We start from the raw sequence: 15,739 nt of genomic DNA, 5'->3' as shown, positions 1-15,739 counted from the left end.
AATATTTTGTGTCAGGCTGGGTAACATGCCTACATCAGCGGGTCGTCCCTGGAGCCGGTGGTCGCCATCTTATTACAGCTAAGGTTTGTTCACATTTTCATTTACTTTCGGTCCTCAGGATAAACAAAATGTTATTAAATGTCATTGAAATAACTTCTTAGTCTGTTGAGACATGGCCCGTTATAAATTTGCTGTTACCAGGCAATGACCAAGAACTGTATTATTAGGGTCGGTGTCTGTGTTGTAGCAGTGCACTAGCAGCTAGCTGTTAGCACTAGCTAATGTCAACAACATCATAGCTGGTATGTTACTGTAGCAATGTTTACGTTCAGTCATTTGGATGACTGTTAAAACCTTTCAGTCTCAAGTTTTTCCTTTACTGTATTTACTAGTTTACTGTAATTATGATCCGGCAGCTATTTACACCGGATCCAGTGTAAATAGCTGCCGGAGCGCGCTCTGGCTTGCTCCCCCTCAAATTAAGCAGCGCGCTCCAGCTTGCTCCCGGAGTGCTCCGGCCGAGGTTCCGGAGTGCGCTCCAGCTTGCTCCCCCTCAAATTAAGCAGCGCGCTCCGGGAGCAAGCCGGAGCGCGCGCCGGCAGCTATTTACACTGGATCCGGTGTAAATAGCTGCCGGATCATAATTACAGTAAACTAGTAAATACAGTAAAGGAAAAACTTGAGACTGAAAGGTTTTAACAGTCGTCCAAATGACTGAACGTAAACATTGCTACAGTAACATACCAGCTATGATGTTGTTGACCTTCAAAATGGCAGACACCGGGGCGTCACGTGACCCTGTGACGTCAGGTGAAAAACCTCAATATGAAAGTATGGTCACGTGCTAAACGAAACCGAGACGCAGTTCAGAAATCGGGCCGATCAGCCGCCTCTGAGTGAAATCCGTCTTTCATCAGACTTATTATTCTTTATATTTGAGTCGCAAACAACAGGCTTGTGCATATGATTCTGAGCTTTGTGCTGAATCTCAGCCTCATCTCGAGTCGCTGTAAGGGTCGAGAGGAAACAAGGGGCGTAAAACTACATGACTTATGGAGAAACCTTATCCTGGCGGCTTTTCCTGAAGCTGTTTTCGCTGTTTGAGGAAGAGGTTAAAGAATCATCAGGAGGAAAGAGTTCCTTTCTAACAAAACACTGTTGCTCAACTGATAATACTATCATGAGTGGAAGAATATTCAAGGAAAAGTGAAATGTACATAGTTTCCACGATGCAACACGAGTAGCTTTAATCCTAATCTAAGTGACAGCTAACTGGGATCTTTTTTTCATATTAGATGCATATTTAATTAATTGAGCTTCTAGAACTCAAGCACAACGAGTTTTATATAAATTTATAGTTGATTATAATCACTGCAAATAAGTTGATTAAATGAAATGAAAGTATGAAGCCTATGGAAATGTTCACCTGCATTCAGCACTCTCTCTTTTTAATTTTCTTTTTTGTGATTTTATTTATTTGTTTTTGTATTTTAGAGTTTTTATGGTTATGGAGATCTGTTCAGCGAAGTCTGGCAAGCTTTCTCCGATTACGACATCATACACCTCAAAACCTACGACACAAAAAGAGTAAGATCCTTCAGTGCTTGACAAACTAATCACATCTAATAAATCACGTCATAATCATGGATAACGATAAATCCATGGATAAAGATATTATCAACTGCAGTCTCTGGACTGTAAGATTCAATCTGTTGAATTCCTTCTGCCTCGAAAGAAAATGAAGAATTCAATACACGTGGTGTTTTACTGTACAAATTTGTCTGTCTGTCCATCCATCCATCTACTGTTAGCTCCTTTTCAATCTTTTCAGTTTCACTAAGCATTAAAAAAGAAGACTGTTATGTTGGGAAAGGAAGGTTGCACAAAATCCTCAATGAAGGGGTGACAAAAATTGTGACACATGGTTTTTATTTCAGAAAAACACCCCCAAACAATATAGATGTAGAGTTTTTGACAAGACTTTTTTTTTATTAGAATAAATTTATTTTAATTGAATTATATTTCTTTAATTGAATTATGTATTATATTAATTATAATTCTATTATTATATTCAATTATGGGCGGCATGGTGGTGTAGTGGTTAGCGCTGTCGCCTCATCCACCCATTCATCAACCAAGCTGTCTGTCCATCCATCCATCCATCCATCCATCCATCCATCCATCTGTCCATCCATCCATCATCCATCCATCAACTAACCTGTACATTCATCAAACTGTCCATCTATCTATCCATCCATCCATCCATCCATCCATCATCCATCATCCATCCTTCAACTAACCTGTCCATCCATCCATTCAGCTTTTGATTTGTCCATCAGTCCATTCATCTATTCATTCCTCCATCCATCAACCAGCCTGTTCATCCATCCATCCATCCATCAACTAACCTGTGCATTCATCAAACTGTCCCTCCATCCATCCATTCATCCATCAATCAAACTGTCCCTCCATCCATCCATTCATCCATCAATCAAACTGTTCATCCATCCATGCATCCATCCATCCATCAACCAACCTGTCCATCCATCCATCCATCCATCCATCCATCCATCCATCCATCTGTCCATCCATCCATCAACCAACATGTCTATGCATCAATCAAGCTGTCCATCCATCCATCCATCCATCCATCCATCCATCCATCCATCCATCAACCAAGCTGTCCATCCATCCATCTATCCACCTATTTATCGATCGGTCCATCCATCCACCCATCTATTCGATTGTTCCATCCATCCATCAACCAGCCTGTTCATCCATCAACCAAGCTGTCCATCCATCCATCTATCATCCATCCATCCATCCATCCATCCATCCATCCATCTGTCCATCCATCAACCAAGCTGTCCATCCATCCATCCATCCATCCATCCATCCATCCATCCATCCATCAAGCTGCCCATCCATCAACCAGCCTGTTCATCCATCAACCCAAGCTGTTCATCCATCAACCCAAGCTATCCATCCATCCATCCATCCATCCATCCATCCATCCATCCATCCATCAACCAAGCTGTCCATCCATCCATCTATCCACCTATTTATCGATCGGTCCATCCATCCACCCATCTATTCATCGATTGTTCCATCCATCCATCAACCAGCCTGTTCATCCATCAACCAAGCTGTCCATCCATCCATCTATCATCCATCCATCCATCCATCCATCCATCCATCCATCAACCAAGCTGTCCATCCATCCATCCATCCATCCATCCATCCATCCATCCATCCATCCATCCATCCACCAAGCTGCCCATCCATCAACCAGCCTGTTCATCCATCAACCAAGCTGTCCATCCATCTATCATCCGTCCATCTGTCTGTCCATCCATCAACCAAGCTGTCCATCCATCCATCCATCCATCCATCCATCCATCCATCCATCCATCCATCCATCCATCCATCCATCCATCCACCAAGCTGCCCATCCATCAACCAGCCTGTTCATCCATCAACCCAAGCTGTTCATCCATCAACCCAAGCTATCCATCCATCCATCCATCCATCCATCCATCCATCCATCCATCCATCCATCCATCAAGCTGCCCATCCATCAACCAGCCTGTTCATCCATCAACCCAAGCTGTTTATCCAACAACCCAAGCTATCCATCCATCCATCCATCCATCCATCCATCCATCCATCCATCCATCAACCAAGCTGTCCATCCATCCATCTATCCACCTATTTATCGATCGGTCCTTCCATCCACCCATCTATTCATCGATTGTTCCATCCATCCATCAACCAGCCTGTTCATCCATCAACCAAGCTGTCCATCCATCCATCTATCATCCATCCATCCATCTGTCCATCCATCAACCAAGCTGTCCATCCATCCATCCATCCATCCATCCATCCATCCATCCATCCATCCATCCATCCATCCACCAAGCTGCCCATCCATCAACCAGCCTGTTCATCCATCAACCAAGCTGTCCATCCATCTATCATCCATCCATCCGTCTGTCCATCCATCAACCAAGCTGTCCATCCATCCATCCATCCATCCATCCATCCATCCATCCATCCATCCATCCACCAAGCTGCCCATCCATCAACCCAAGCTGTCCATCCATCCATCCATCCATCCATCCATCCATCCATCCATCCATCCATCCATCAACCAGCTTGTTCATCCATTAACCCCAGCCTGTTCATCCATCCATCAGCATTTTTGTTTCCGTGACCTCCTTTTACTGCATATGTTCACAAGACAAATGTGAATTGAGAACGATTGATTATGAAGTGTTTAGTGACTCTCACTATTTTATCTGGAGGTTTCACGGCGTTCCTGTCAATGTGCACCTGCTTTTAATACCGTGATCATGTCGAGTCTCATTAGGATCTGAGAGTGAGGAGTTCCACACTGATTTAGCGTTTTCATTCTGTTCAGTCTGAGGCAATAACAATGATTAAACAGGTAATAAAACAGAAGAAACTCAGGGTGTGTATGGCAGTGAATATCACCAAGAGAAATTCTCTCATGAAGCTTTAAAGTGGTTATAGCAGTTTGTGTTGAAGGCTGCTGGTGTTTTTAATGTCTTTTTTCCATCACAGGTGTGTTTCAGGGATGCATTTTTCTCTCTGCTACCACGGATGAGATACGGCCTCTTCTACAACACACCCCTGGTGAGAACCTGTTAAAAAATGCCTTCATAAAGAAATCTCATCTTCTGACTGGTTTGGTGTCACATGACCTGGAAATTCTGAATCATAAATCGTGTTTGTTTGATATGTATTAAAGTCATGGCTTTGAGAGCTGTTCCGCTTCGCTCTCGTCTGTGTGTGCTCTCCATATACACAGCTGTTTGTTGATGTATAGTCTTTTTGTGCCTTGAAGCGTAAAATTTAGATGTGTGTTTTCTTACCACGCTCATGTGAAATGTCCTGATAGATCTGTCTCGATCAGACAAAAAGGGTCTTTATATTCATGGCCCTGGGCATCAGAGTTGAAGCTACAAATAATTTACAGGTAATGTGTTTGAAACTTCAGTGTAGGAGTTGAAGAGACTATGCTAGTGTGTGTGTGTGTGATTGACAGATCTCAAACTGCCACAGTGAGGGGATGTTCAGAGCATTTTCTCAGCATGTCCTTCATCGACTCAACATCCCACAGGAGGAACCCAAAGTAACACACACACACACACACACACACACACACACACACACACACACACAGAGAGAGAGAGCTTAGTGAAAGGAATGAATGATATATGACAAAATCAGATCCTCAAAAGATCTGACAGGAAGAGGTACCATCCATCCACTCATCTATCTTTCTAACACAGCTTTAAACCATCCATCCATCCATCCATCCATCCATCCATCCATCCGTTGGTCGACTTGTGCTTCCATCCAGATAGTCATCCAGACAACCTTGGTGTACTCCATCCATCTATCCATCCGTTGGTAGACTCAAGTTTCTATCCAGATATTCATTTATTCAGTGTTTCTGTAACCCCATCCATCCATCCATCCATCCATCCATGCACCCATCCATTGGTCGACTCAAGTTTCTCTTCAGATATTCATTCATTCAGTCTTGTAGTCTGTCTGTCAAACTGTCCGTCCAGCCATCCAAACTTCCATTCAGATATTCATTCATTCCATTTTGCTGTTAGTCCATCCATCCATCCATCCATCCATCCATCCATCCATCCATCCATGTATCCATCCATTGGTAGACTCAAGCTTCTATCCAGATATTTGTCCATTCAACCTTGCTGTAATCCATCCATCCATCCATCCATCCATCCATCCATTGTTTGACTCAAGCTTCTACCCAGAAATTCATTCATTCAACGTTACTGTAGTCCATCCATCCATCCATCCATCCATCCATCCATCCATGTAGCCATGTATCCATCCATTGGTAGACTCAAGTTTCTATCCAGATATTCATTTATTCAGTGTTTCTGTAGTCCATCCATCCATGCACCCATCCATTGGTTGACTCAAGCTTCTCTTCAAATATTCATTTCATTCAGTCTTGTTGTAGTCTGTCTGTCCGTCCATCCATCCATCCATCCATGTATCCATCCATGTATCCATCCATTGGTTGACTCAAAGTTCCATTCAGAAATTCATTCATTCCATGGTGCTGTTGTCAGTCCATCCATCCATCTAGTCATGTATCCATCCATTGGTAGACTCAAGCTTTGATCCAGATATTCATCCATTCAACCTTGCTGTAATCCCTTCATCTATCCATCCATCTGTCCATATATCTATCTATCTATCTATCCATCCATCCATTGGTAGACTCAAGTGACCATCCAGATATTCATTCATTCATTCATTCATTCCATGTTTCTGTAATCCATCCATCCATCCATCCACCCATCCATTGGTCGACTCAAGTTTCTCTTCAGACATTCATTTTTTCAATGTTGCTGTTTGTCCATCCGTCCATCTGCCCATCCGTCTATCCATCCATCCATGATTTGACTCAAGATTCCATACAGATATTAATCCATTCAACCATACTGGAGTCCATCCATCCACCTGCCCATTCATTTATCTCATCTCATCTCATTATCTCTAGCCGCTTTATCCTTCTACAGGGTTGCAGGCAAGCTGGAGCCTATCCCAGCTGATTACGGGCGAAAGGCAGGGTACACCCTGGACAAGTCGCCAGGTCATCACAGGGCTGACACATAGACACAGACAACCATTCACACTCACATTCACACCTACGCTCAATTTAGAGTCACCAGTTAACCTAACCTGCATGTCTTTGGACTGTGGGGGAAACCGGAGCACCCGGAGGAAACCCACGCGGACACGGGGAGAACATGCAAACTCCACACAGAAAGGCCCTCGCCGGCCCCGGGGCTCGAACCCAGGACCTTCTTGCTGTGAGGCGACAGCGCTAACCACTACACCACCGTGCCGCCCCCATTCATTTATCTATCCAGCTATCTTGTGACCTGGTCTGTAAGCAGAGTGTAGAATATTCTGGAATGAAAGACACTGTGAAACTCTGCTCTCTCAGGCTTCTGCTCTTCCTGTGCAAACATCATCTTCTTTTCTGTACCACATCAAACTCTATAATTACACACACAAATCAACATCGAATCTTAAAACATCCCACAGCTGTGGGTGTCGAAAATCTCATGGTGATGGTTTAATTTAATCGCATCATCAATAAATTGCCACTAGAGGGCAGCACTGGATAACAAAACTCCGGGTGTGAGCCCGAGTGGGCCACATCATTGACTGAGCCAGGCAGGATATTCACTCAGGCATGACTGCAGCATGATTTGAGTAACTCTGAGAAATGGAGGCGCACTTTCCCTGAGTGAACATCGTCAATCAGACAGTGTCCTGGAACATTCCTGATTAATACGAGAGTTTCCCCTTTAATAATTCAGGTGTTTAGAACCAGGCAAAAGTTGTTGCAAATTGGTTAAACATTACAAAAAACCATGTCTTTTTAGTGATTGACACTGTTGAATTGTGAACTAACCCACTGTGTAAAAAAGAAAAAGAAATAATAATAATTTCAAATTGTCAGTAAACTCTGTCCTGACTGTGTTGCGTTGCAGGAGGACCGAATCCGGGTCACACTGCTGGCTCGGAGCACGGACTATCGCAGGATATTAAACCAGCAGGAGGTGAGAGAGAGAGAGTACGCACGCACACACACACACACACACACACACACACACACACACACGATCTCTATCTGTCTCTGTCTCGCTCTCATTGATTTATCACTCCAGTTCCTTAACTGTGCATTTAAACACTTATTTGCAGTTGGCTCTTGGAATATATCCCTGATTTGGTTTGGCTTCTGTCCATAAGACAGTCAGTTCTCATTAATCACCTCCTGATCCTCTACTCTGTGTGTGTGTGTGTGTGTGTGTGTGTGTGTGTAGCTCATAAACGCCCTGAAGACTGTGGCTTTATTTGAGGTCAAGCTGGTGGATTACAAGTACAAGTGAGTGACAGAATCCTTCTGCTTCTCATCTCTGTCGTGACGCTGAGTGACAGCTGATTGATTGCACGTCTTTCTGGGTATTTCTTTCTGTGTGTGTGTGTGTGTTGCAGAGAGATGCCATTCCTGGAGCAGATCAGGGTGACCCATAACTCGGACATCTTTATTGGGATGCATGGAGCTGGCCTCACCCACCTGCTCTTCCTCCCGGACTGGGCCGTCATATTTGAGCTGTACGTGAAATTTTACACATGACTGCTTCATGGTGTTGATGTATTTTTTTAAATTTTGCATTTCCTGTATTGATCCTGGATACAAAAAAAAAATCTGCCTTCTTTGGCTTCTTTCAAAAATTGCTTTCAGTTCACGACATGTAGTGTAACATACTGGGAAATAACCAGTAAAAATCAATCAGAGTGTTGGAAATTCTTAACTATGGGACTTACAGACATGTCTTATCACTTTACATTATGTTAAACAGAATTGCATATGTAATTACACACTAGATCAAAAAACGGTGTGATAACTGACACCATCGGATACCATTTAGGGTGTCGCAAGGCTCGTGTCAAAAAAAAAAGTGGGGAAAAGTGAAATATGTTTGAATATAGTGCTCCTTGGGTTCAGGAGGTGACGTTGCGGTGTTTCTCTCTCACTTTCTCACAGCTATAACTGTCAGGATGAAAGCTGCTACCGTGATCTGGCTCGGCTCCGGGGCGTTCACTACCTGACCTGGCACAGAGCAGACAAAGTGTTCCCTCAGGATAAGGTATGATCATGCAGAGAGAGAGAGAGACACACACACACACACACACACACACACACACACACACACACACACACACACACACACACAGTCAATCCTGCTGTCATGTCAATTTACAATGACTCTTTTTGTCGTCCGTATCTTCTGGACAGCTGAAATACAGTAAAAAAAAATACACACGTGTGTTTTTTTAAAAAATATGTAGTTATTAATAAATTAATAATTGTAAATTCTGACAAAAAATACAATACATTCATTTTCTTTTTAAAATTATTTATATGTATTTTTAAAATATTTTAGTTTTTGTATTTATATTAACATTTTTTGTTTTTTTCTATTAAGCATTTTTTGTTTTCATAAAAAAGAATTATTTAACTGAAAAGAGAAAATTAAGTAAAAAACAAACACCACATTAGCTGCTTCTAGTCAGTAATGATTTGAAAAACTAAAACATTTTAAATATGTCATAAAAAGAAATCACAATATTTTCTAAACATGTACCGTGACATCATTTATCATGATTTCAATATTATCATGACATTGCCCAGTCTTACGTCATCATTATAAATGTTGCATCACTCGGATTGTATGATGGCTAACATTAATTATTTATTCAAGTATCAAGTTAATAGAACATTTTATTTACATCTCTGAGGTTGTTCAAACATAATGTGGTTTGTTTTGTCTTGTTAGAGCTCTCATTTGCATATTTATCTATCCAAATATTATGATAATGATTCACTAAGAGTGTAATTATATTTACACGTCATTTCATTGATAGATATGTGTGTGTGTGTGTGTGTGTGTGTGTGTCTGTTGCAGGGACATCACCCGACACTCGGAGATCACCCGAAATTCACCAACTACACCTTCGACCCTGAGGAGTTCATGCGCTTGGTCATGCTGGCTGCAGATCACGTGAGGAGACACCGGGCGTGGCCTTCCACCCAGGGACGAGATGAGCTGTAGCGTGCGCACGCGCGCACACACACACACACACACAAAAGACTCAGACACTCAGAACAAAACACTGTAAAAAGTGCCGTACTACAGAATACTGACCCTGGATCAGTTTTTCACCTTCACACCTAATAATACTATGGACTTGTGAACTGATCTGAGATCAGGACTCGGATAACAAAACCAAACCAAACACAACTCTTATTTATTCCTCATTTCGGAGCGATATGATGGATTTTGGAGTTGTGTGGTTGAAGACAGGGTTTGATTGAAAAGGTTCGCTGTGGTCTGTGATCAGAACACACAGAGTTCGTTCACTGAAAAAGGACAAGATGTTCCAGAAAGTTCTCTGATCATCTTCTCAGTAGCACTGACGTCATCATCTTCGATGAAATGAAACATGAAGTGATTTTTCGCATGATGATGAATGTGAGGTTATTTATGGACATTCCGACATAGAGTTTCTAGATATTTCTAAGACATTTTGTCTCATTTTGAGTCGGAAATTTGTTTTTAATTTGCTTGATTTGCTGATTTAGAAATTGTGTAAATTTCTCCGCCAACACAAGAAGACAATTTGAAGGTTGGAAAGAGACAAAAGGCCGAACGATAGGCTTCGTAATCGTACATTTGTTTTGTTAGCGTCTCTTAACGAGAAAAAAAATAGCTACATTTTGCCGATGGAAAGAGTAAAAAAAATCTAATTATCAGTGGCGAATATTGCAAAAATCATTAACATAAGTATATTATATAATCTAAGAATATTTTAGACACATTGTGTGGTATGTTTTGACAATCTCAAACACACAATCTTAAATTCTAGGGGTTTTTTGTTGTTGTTTTTTCACTTTTTTGTGTGAAAGCTGTTCTCGAGAATCTGATTTCTTCTGAATCGACACATCCGCTTCATATTTAGTGTTTGTAATCGCAGAGAGGTGTGTGCGCGCACTGGAACAGTATTTTCGTGTTTTTGTTTTGTGCTCCTGTGATGATAAAAAAAAGAAAGTTTTTATGTTTGACAGCTGTGCGCAGCTTTAAATCTCCTCCGACCGAGGAATATTTTAGCCGTCGATATAAATATAGCTGTATTGCAATCCGTGATAGGGATTTTGACAGGACCTGCAAATGAAACGCAGCGTGTGCTGAGTGTTTAGCCGCGAGTGCAATTTAGGAATAGAAGGAGAAGAAGAAGAAGGTGTGTGTATTTATTGTGTTATTATTGTGCTGTTGGGTTTGCATGCATACTGTACGTGTGTATACACACATCAAGCTGGATGATTTTGTCTGTGCTGTGTCATGCAGAAATGAGACTTTTTTTTTTGCGATTTTATTAGGTAGATTTGTTTTAATATGGTTATTATTTATTTTACGGTAGCTCTAGTCAAGCTTACACATGGACATGGGCTCGTATTTTTCACCCAGAGAAGACAAGGTTTACTGCCGAGATTACAAACACTTTGCAAAATTCATGCGCGCTCGACAGAAATATGTTATATGTTTTATTTTATTGACACAATTCAACAAACAGCTTCCCTTTTTGACTTTTATCCTTGAAATCATCTTGGCTTTTAATTTGCTTCGTTCCAGAAACTGCCAATAATAGACGACACTTTCAAGCTTGAACATGAGACCTTGAAATGTCATTTTCTGTTCTATGAACAGGTTGGATTGTCTTATAGGTCACCCTGTTCTCAAACACTCCCCCATCGATAAACAAATTATCCACATGACCGATTTTATTGCTTCTGACTGAAGAAAGTTTGACTGAAAAATGAATATCAAATAAATATCTTGAGTTCAACGACTTCACTTTGAGTTCTATTACACTGCAAAAAAAGATATCAATAAAAATGTCTGAAATACAGGCAAATTAAACAAACATTTCCTCGTGATTAATTTGTTTTGAAACAAATCTTCGGTTATTAAGCCTATTTTTATTATTTTCAGTTTCAAGCTTGAAATGGTCTTATTCAATTGGCAGATCAGTTTTCTTCTTTTATTTGGACACAAAACTATCTGCCAGCACATAGAATAAACTTGAAATGAGTAAACTGAAGAAATGGGCTGAATGGACTTCGAGTGCTGTGCAAAAGTCTTGGCACCCTTTTCATTTTTAAACACTTTTTTCGTATATACTTTGTTATCGATGGTTATTTCATGACTTCTACATTGTCGAGTCAAAAATATTTGAGACGTTTTCTAGCAAAAAAAAAAAGACGTGTTGCAGAAAAAAAAATGTTTCAGTGTCAGTAAAGAAAGCAGTATATTCCATAAGGGAGCACTTTTCAGATTAAAACTAGACGGCTTTTTGAGTTCATAAAATCGGTGAAATTTAGTTCCCTCTGAAATTTGGTCATTGAGAAATATGTTTATTTTTGGAAGATCTAAAAATATCAGGCCATTCTGTGGCTGGGAAGTTATTTAATTTGAGGGGATTAAAGCAAATAATGTGCATGAAATCGCTCGCTTCGCGCAGTCAAGCAGACAGAGGAAGTCCGTGTGTGTGCGTGTGCAGATTTACCTTTGAGTGTGCACTGACAGTTCCATCATTCTGTCGCTAAACGAACAGCTGATCACACCGAGGTGCTCGCTGAGCGCCGATATTTATTAGTTTGGTCCTGCGTTTCCTTTCCTTCGTATATAACATAACGTCTTTTCTTCTCGCTTTCTTTCTGTTACTGTAGTCGCTCTTTCACGTTTCATTCGCACACTCGCGTCCTCCATTTTTCTCTCCTGTTTCAAATTTGTATCCCACAATTGTTTGCCTTGTGCAAACGGGGAAAGCCCACCACGTGATGCGTGATGTAGTATCTTGTATTGCGTCATGGTGAAGCAGGAAAAAATAGCGGAGAATTCAGAGCCATGTGGAGATAAATTCATTAATTGTTCTATTTAAAAAAAACTAATAAAATTGGAAGTCTCTGATTCGAATTCAGTAGGTCACTCAACAAAAATAATTAGGTGTCGGGAAAATTCTTTTTATGACCTACACTTGAAAAATCTGAAAAGCTGTCTAGGTTAAAAAAAAAGAAAACATCATGAAGGTGACTGGAAAATTTTTGGTGCAAAATGAAGAAGTGAGTGTGACGGTCAAAGTGTCCAGAAGAACTGTGGCTGGTTCTGCGAGATGCTCAGTAAAACCTACAGATCATTTCTGCATAAAACTGCACTCTTTCTACTTGAGACGACTATTTTTAAGCAAAGTGTCGTTATAGAAAATGCAGATTTTATTTCATTTATTACGTTTTCCTGTTCTTTATCATTTTTTTTTTAAAATACAGAAACATTTAATTTCATTATTTTCAAAGGCATCTTTGCTCTCCAGGATTTCTTTGGATGTGCTGAAGACTTTTGCACAGGACTGTTCGGGTTCTCAAATCATTTCATCATGAGAAATATTCAGTACTTTTTGTCTTGAAGCTCCGTTCACTGATTAAGGTCTTTATTTACAGTGCATAAGTGAATTCTTTGAGCGAAGTGTGAAAAATTAGTGTCTGTGGGAATCGTACTTGGGACTTTTCCTTGTTGCTGGGGTCGTGCTGTCAACACTACCTCGTTTTGTACCTTTAGTGTGTGTCTTTTTTTTTTTAAAGACTAAAGCTTTAGTGATGTACCTGAACCTTTTTAAAATTCATATTTGCACAATAAAGGTACAAAACATCAGCGGCAACGAAAGGGACAATCCGGTGCCTTGAATTCTCAGAGTGTTGATGGAGATTATATTGAAAAATGCTGGAGTATTATTGACTTTAAATAGTGTTCACATCCCTGATGAGAAACTTGATTTTGTGCTGCTTGGCTTCCAAACACTGCAGCTTTCCCTTTTAAAGAGTGTCAGTATTTTACATTTCTTTTGACTGAATGTAACTTGAAACCTTTTCCTTTGATAACCATATTTAATTTTTTTGCAAAATATGCATATGAATGTGTTGAAAACTTGAAATGAACTTATTTAAAAAAAAAAGAGTTTCTGTTGTTTACTCATTTTCTCACCTTGAAAAATGTTTACCAGTGAGCAGATCAATACTTTCAGACAGAGCAAGCTGATCTCAAGGCAGAAAAGTTTTCTGCTTCGTGTGTGTGTGTGTGTGTGTGTGTGTGTAATTTCTAAAATTATTAATTGGACTGCTTCTGCTTGCAATCCCATTCGGCATCGCATTACTTTCTCTGCTCGATATGAGCTATGAGTGCACCACAAAGGGCACCAGTCCAGCCCTTACTGTCACCATCATTAATCTGCCTGACCTTAAAAATGTGCCACCATTTTTTCCCCTTTATCTTCAGTTTTAGATTTTTTCCCCCCTTGTGACCCTCTTAGTGCACTAGATGGCAGTCAAAGACCACGAGTGAGCTCTGAGATCAGACAGTTTTATTGTCTGATTTAAGACTCATGTTGAAACAAAATGTTGGAGAAATATTAAAATGTGTATGAGGGAAAAATCACTGAACAGGACGTGCTGATTTATACACTTTGCCTGGACTCTTTTTTTTTTTTGTGGGCATAGTGTCCATGTTATTTTCAGTCAAGTAGACTTATTTGATATTGAGAGCCGTTTGGTGTTCAGGTTACACTTGCACTAGTGATTTTTTTTTTTCAACATTATTAAGCTCAGTCAGCTTCATGGAAAAACTTTATAAAAAAATTCATGGAAAAATTTTGTGTAAAAATGAATGACAAACTCCATCCTTCATCCCAATAAAACACACACCCTGTATTTATATCTTTCTTTGGTTTTTGTATTAGAGTATGTTTTCATGAATGAGTGTTTATACCAGAAATGCGTGTCAAGGGTGCCATTATTTTAAACCCCTTGGCAAATCCACTTTAGTGTCGGACAATTTGATGATCCTGAAATGATGATATATTACACCTCAGTACGATTTTTGAAGAAGATTACAGTCCTTTGTAGATCGTTTCTGCCAGTGCCATCAGTCCAGCAGTAGTTTGGCTGTTCAAATCTCTTTCTGAGTCATTTTTCACTCAATAATTCATGGCTAAGAAAGTGTCTTAACAGACATTACTGTTTTGTTGGCAAGCCTAAATTTTACATCTGCATCATCTATTATTGAAAAATCTTTTCTCATCCCAGAGTTCTGATAAAATAATAAAAATAATAATAAAAAAAGGCAAAATCTCCCCAAAATGTGTTTTTGAATATTATAAATGTCCCTACTGTGTGCTGCCAGGATGAGACATGAGGACGACGCTGCTTTACAATGCTGTACTGAATAAAACCTGCAGCTTGTTTTATTGCTCGAATCAGTCAAAAAGGACGCATCAGTCTTCTCTCTCTCTCTCTCGCTCTCTCTCTGTCTCTCTCTGTGGCCTAACTGAACCACTCAGCTTTGCTCACTTTGATCCTCCGCCTGCGTATCAATATGAGAAGAAATTATTTCTAGCTGATCTGAAGTTCACTGCTGATTTAACTTTTTCCTTTCTCTTCATTCCCCACCATCATCTTCTCCATCTCATGCCTTATTGCCTTATTGTGTTTCTATTTATGCAATAACATATGCTATCCTGCGTTATCCTGTGTGTATTTATCCACGCCTTCATCTAATCTCATTTCATAAAGAGAGGAATATTCTTCAGCGCCGTGCGGAAAATCAAGCAGCTCAACCCATGGGCTCGGCTTACAGAGCCACGGCGTGGAAAAAACATCCGCTTTTCAGACATGTGGAAATATTGATTTGATTTGAGATCAACAAACAAATGCTTCTTGGGTTTAGTTTTTTCCCTTTGGTGGCCTTTAATGAGGCTGATTTATCAATGCTCTAACAACTTCCATCCTCCTGATTTGAAAGAAAGCGCAGTGTTATGATGTCATAACAATGAATCACGTGATGGTCAGCAAGATTGGACTGATCGACACTGCAGGCTGTTTATTTCGCTCTTTTTATGAGAGAAACATGCAGGATGTGATTTAATCCACTAAACAGTCTTCAGTTTCAGGAGCATCATGCAGCAATGAAATTATTTCTTGTCCAACATGACAAAACTTATAAAAATGATTTCAGTGCTTTCCTCTCAGCATCCGCCTGACCCT

At 40.3% G+C, this 15,739-nt stretch overlaps 1 protein-coding gene across 2 annotated transcripts in view; it reads left to right on the top strand.

Moving 5' to 3' along the window:
* The window catches only part of eogt (EGF domain-specific O-linked N-acetylglucosamine (GlcNAc) transferase), a 28,723-nt gene extending 14,410 nt beyond the window's left edge, over positions 1 to 14,313 (top strand). For both annotated transcript variants that reach the window (XM_060910267.1, XM_060910266.1), the window contains 8 exons: positions 1,495 to 1,587; positions 4,585 to 4,656; positions 5,069 to 5,155; positions 7,575 to 7,643; positions 7,908 to 7,969; positions 8,080 to 8,199; positions 8,633 to 8,735; positions 9,555 to 14,313. In XM_060910267.1, the coding sequence (XP_060766250.1) occupies positions 1,495 to 1,587; positions 4,585 to 4,656; positions 5,069 to 5,155; positions 7,575 to 7,643; positions 7,908 to 7,969; positions 8,080 to 8,199; positions 8,633 to 8,735; positions 9,555 to 9,701 (753 nt within the window). In that variant the 3' untranslated portion in view covers positions 9,702 to 14,313. The remainder of the gene's footprint in view (positions 1 to 1,494; positions 1,588 to 4,584; positions 4,657 to 5,068; positions 5,156 to 7,574; positions 7,644 to 7,907; positions 7,970 to 8,079; positions 8,200 to 8,632; positions 8,736 to 9,554) is intronic.
* Positions 14,314 to 15,739: the final 1,426 nt, after the last annotated feature.

The sequence above is a fragment of the Neoarius graeffei genome, chromosome 26, assembly GCF_027579695.1.
Source record: "Neoarius graeffei isolate fNeoGra1 chromosome 26, fNeoGra1.pri, whole genome shotgun sequence".
NCBI lineage: Eukaryota > Metazoa > Chordata > Actinopteri > Siluriformes > Ariidae > Neoarius > Neoarius graeffei.
This window is presented reverse-complemented; position numbering and strand designations above follow the sequence as displayed.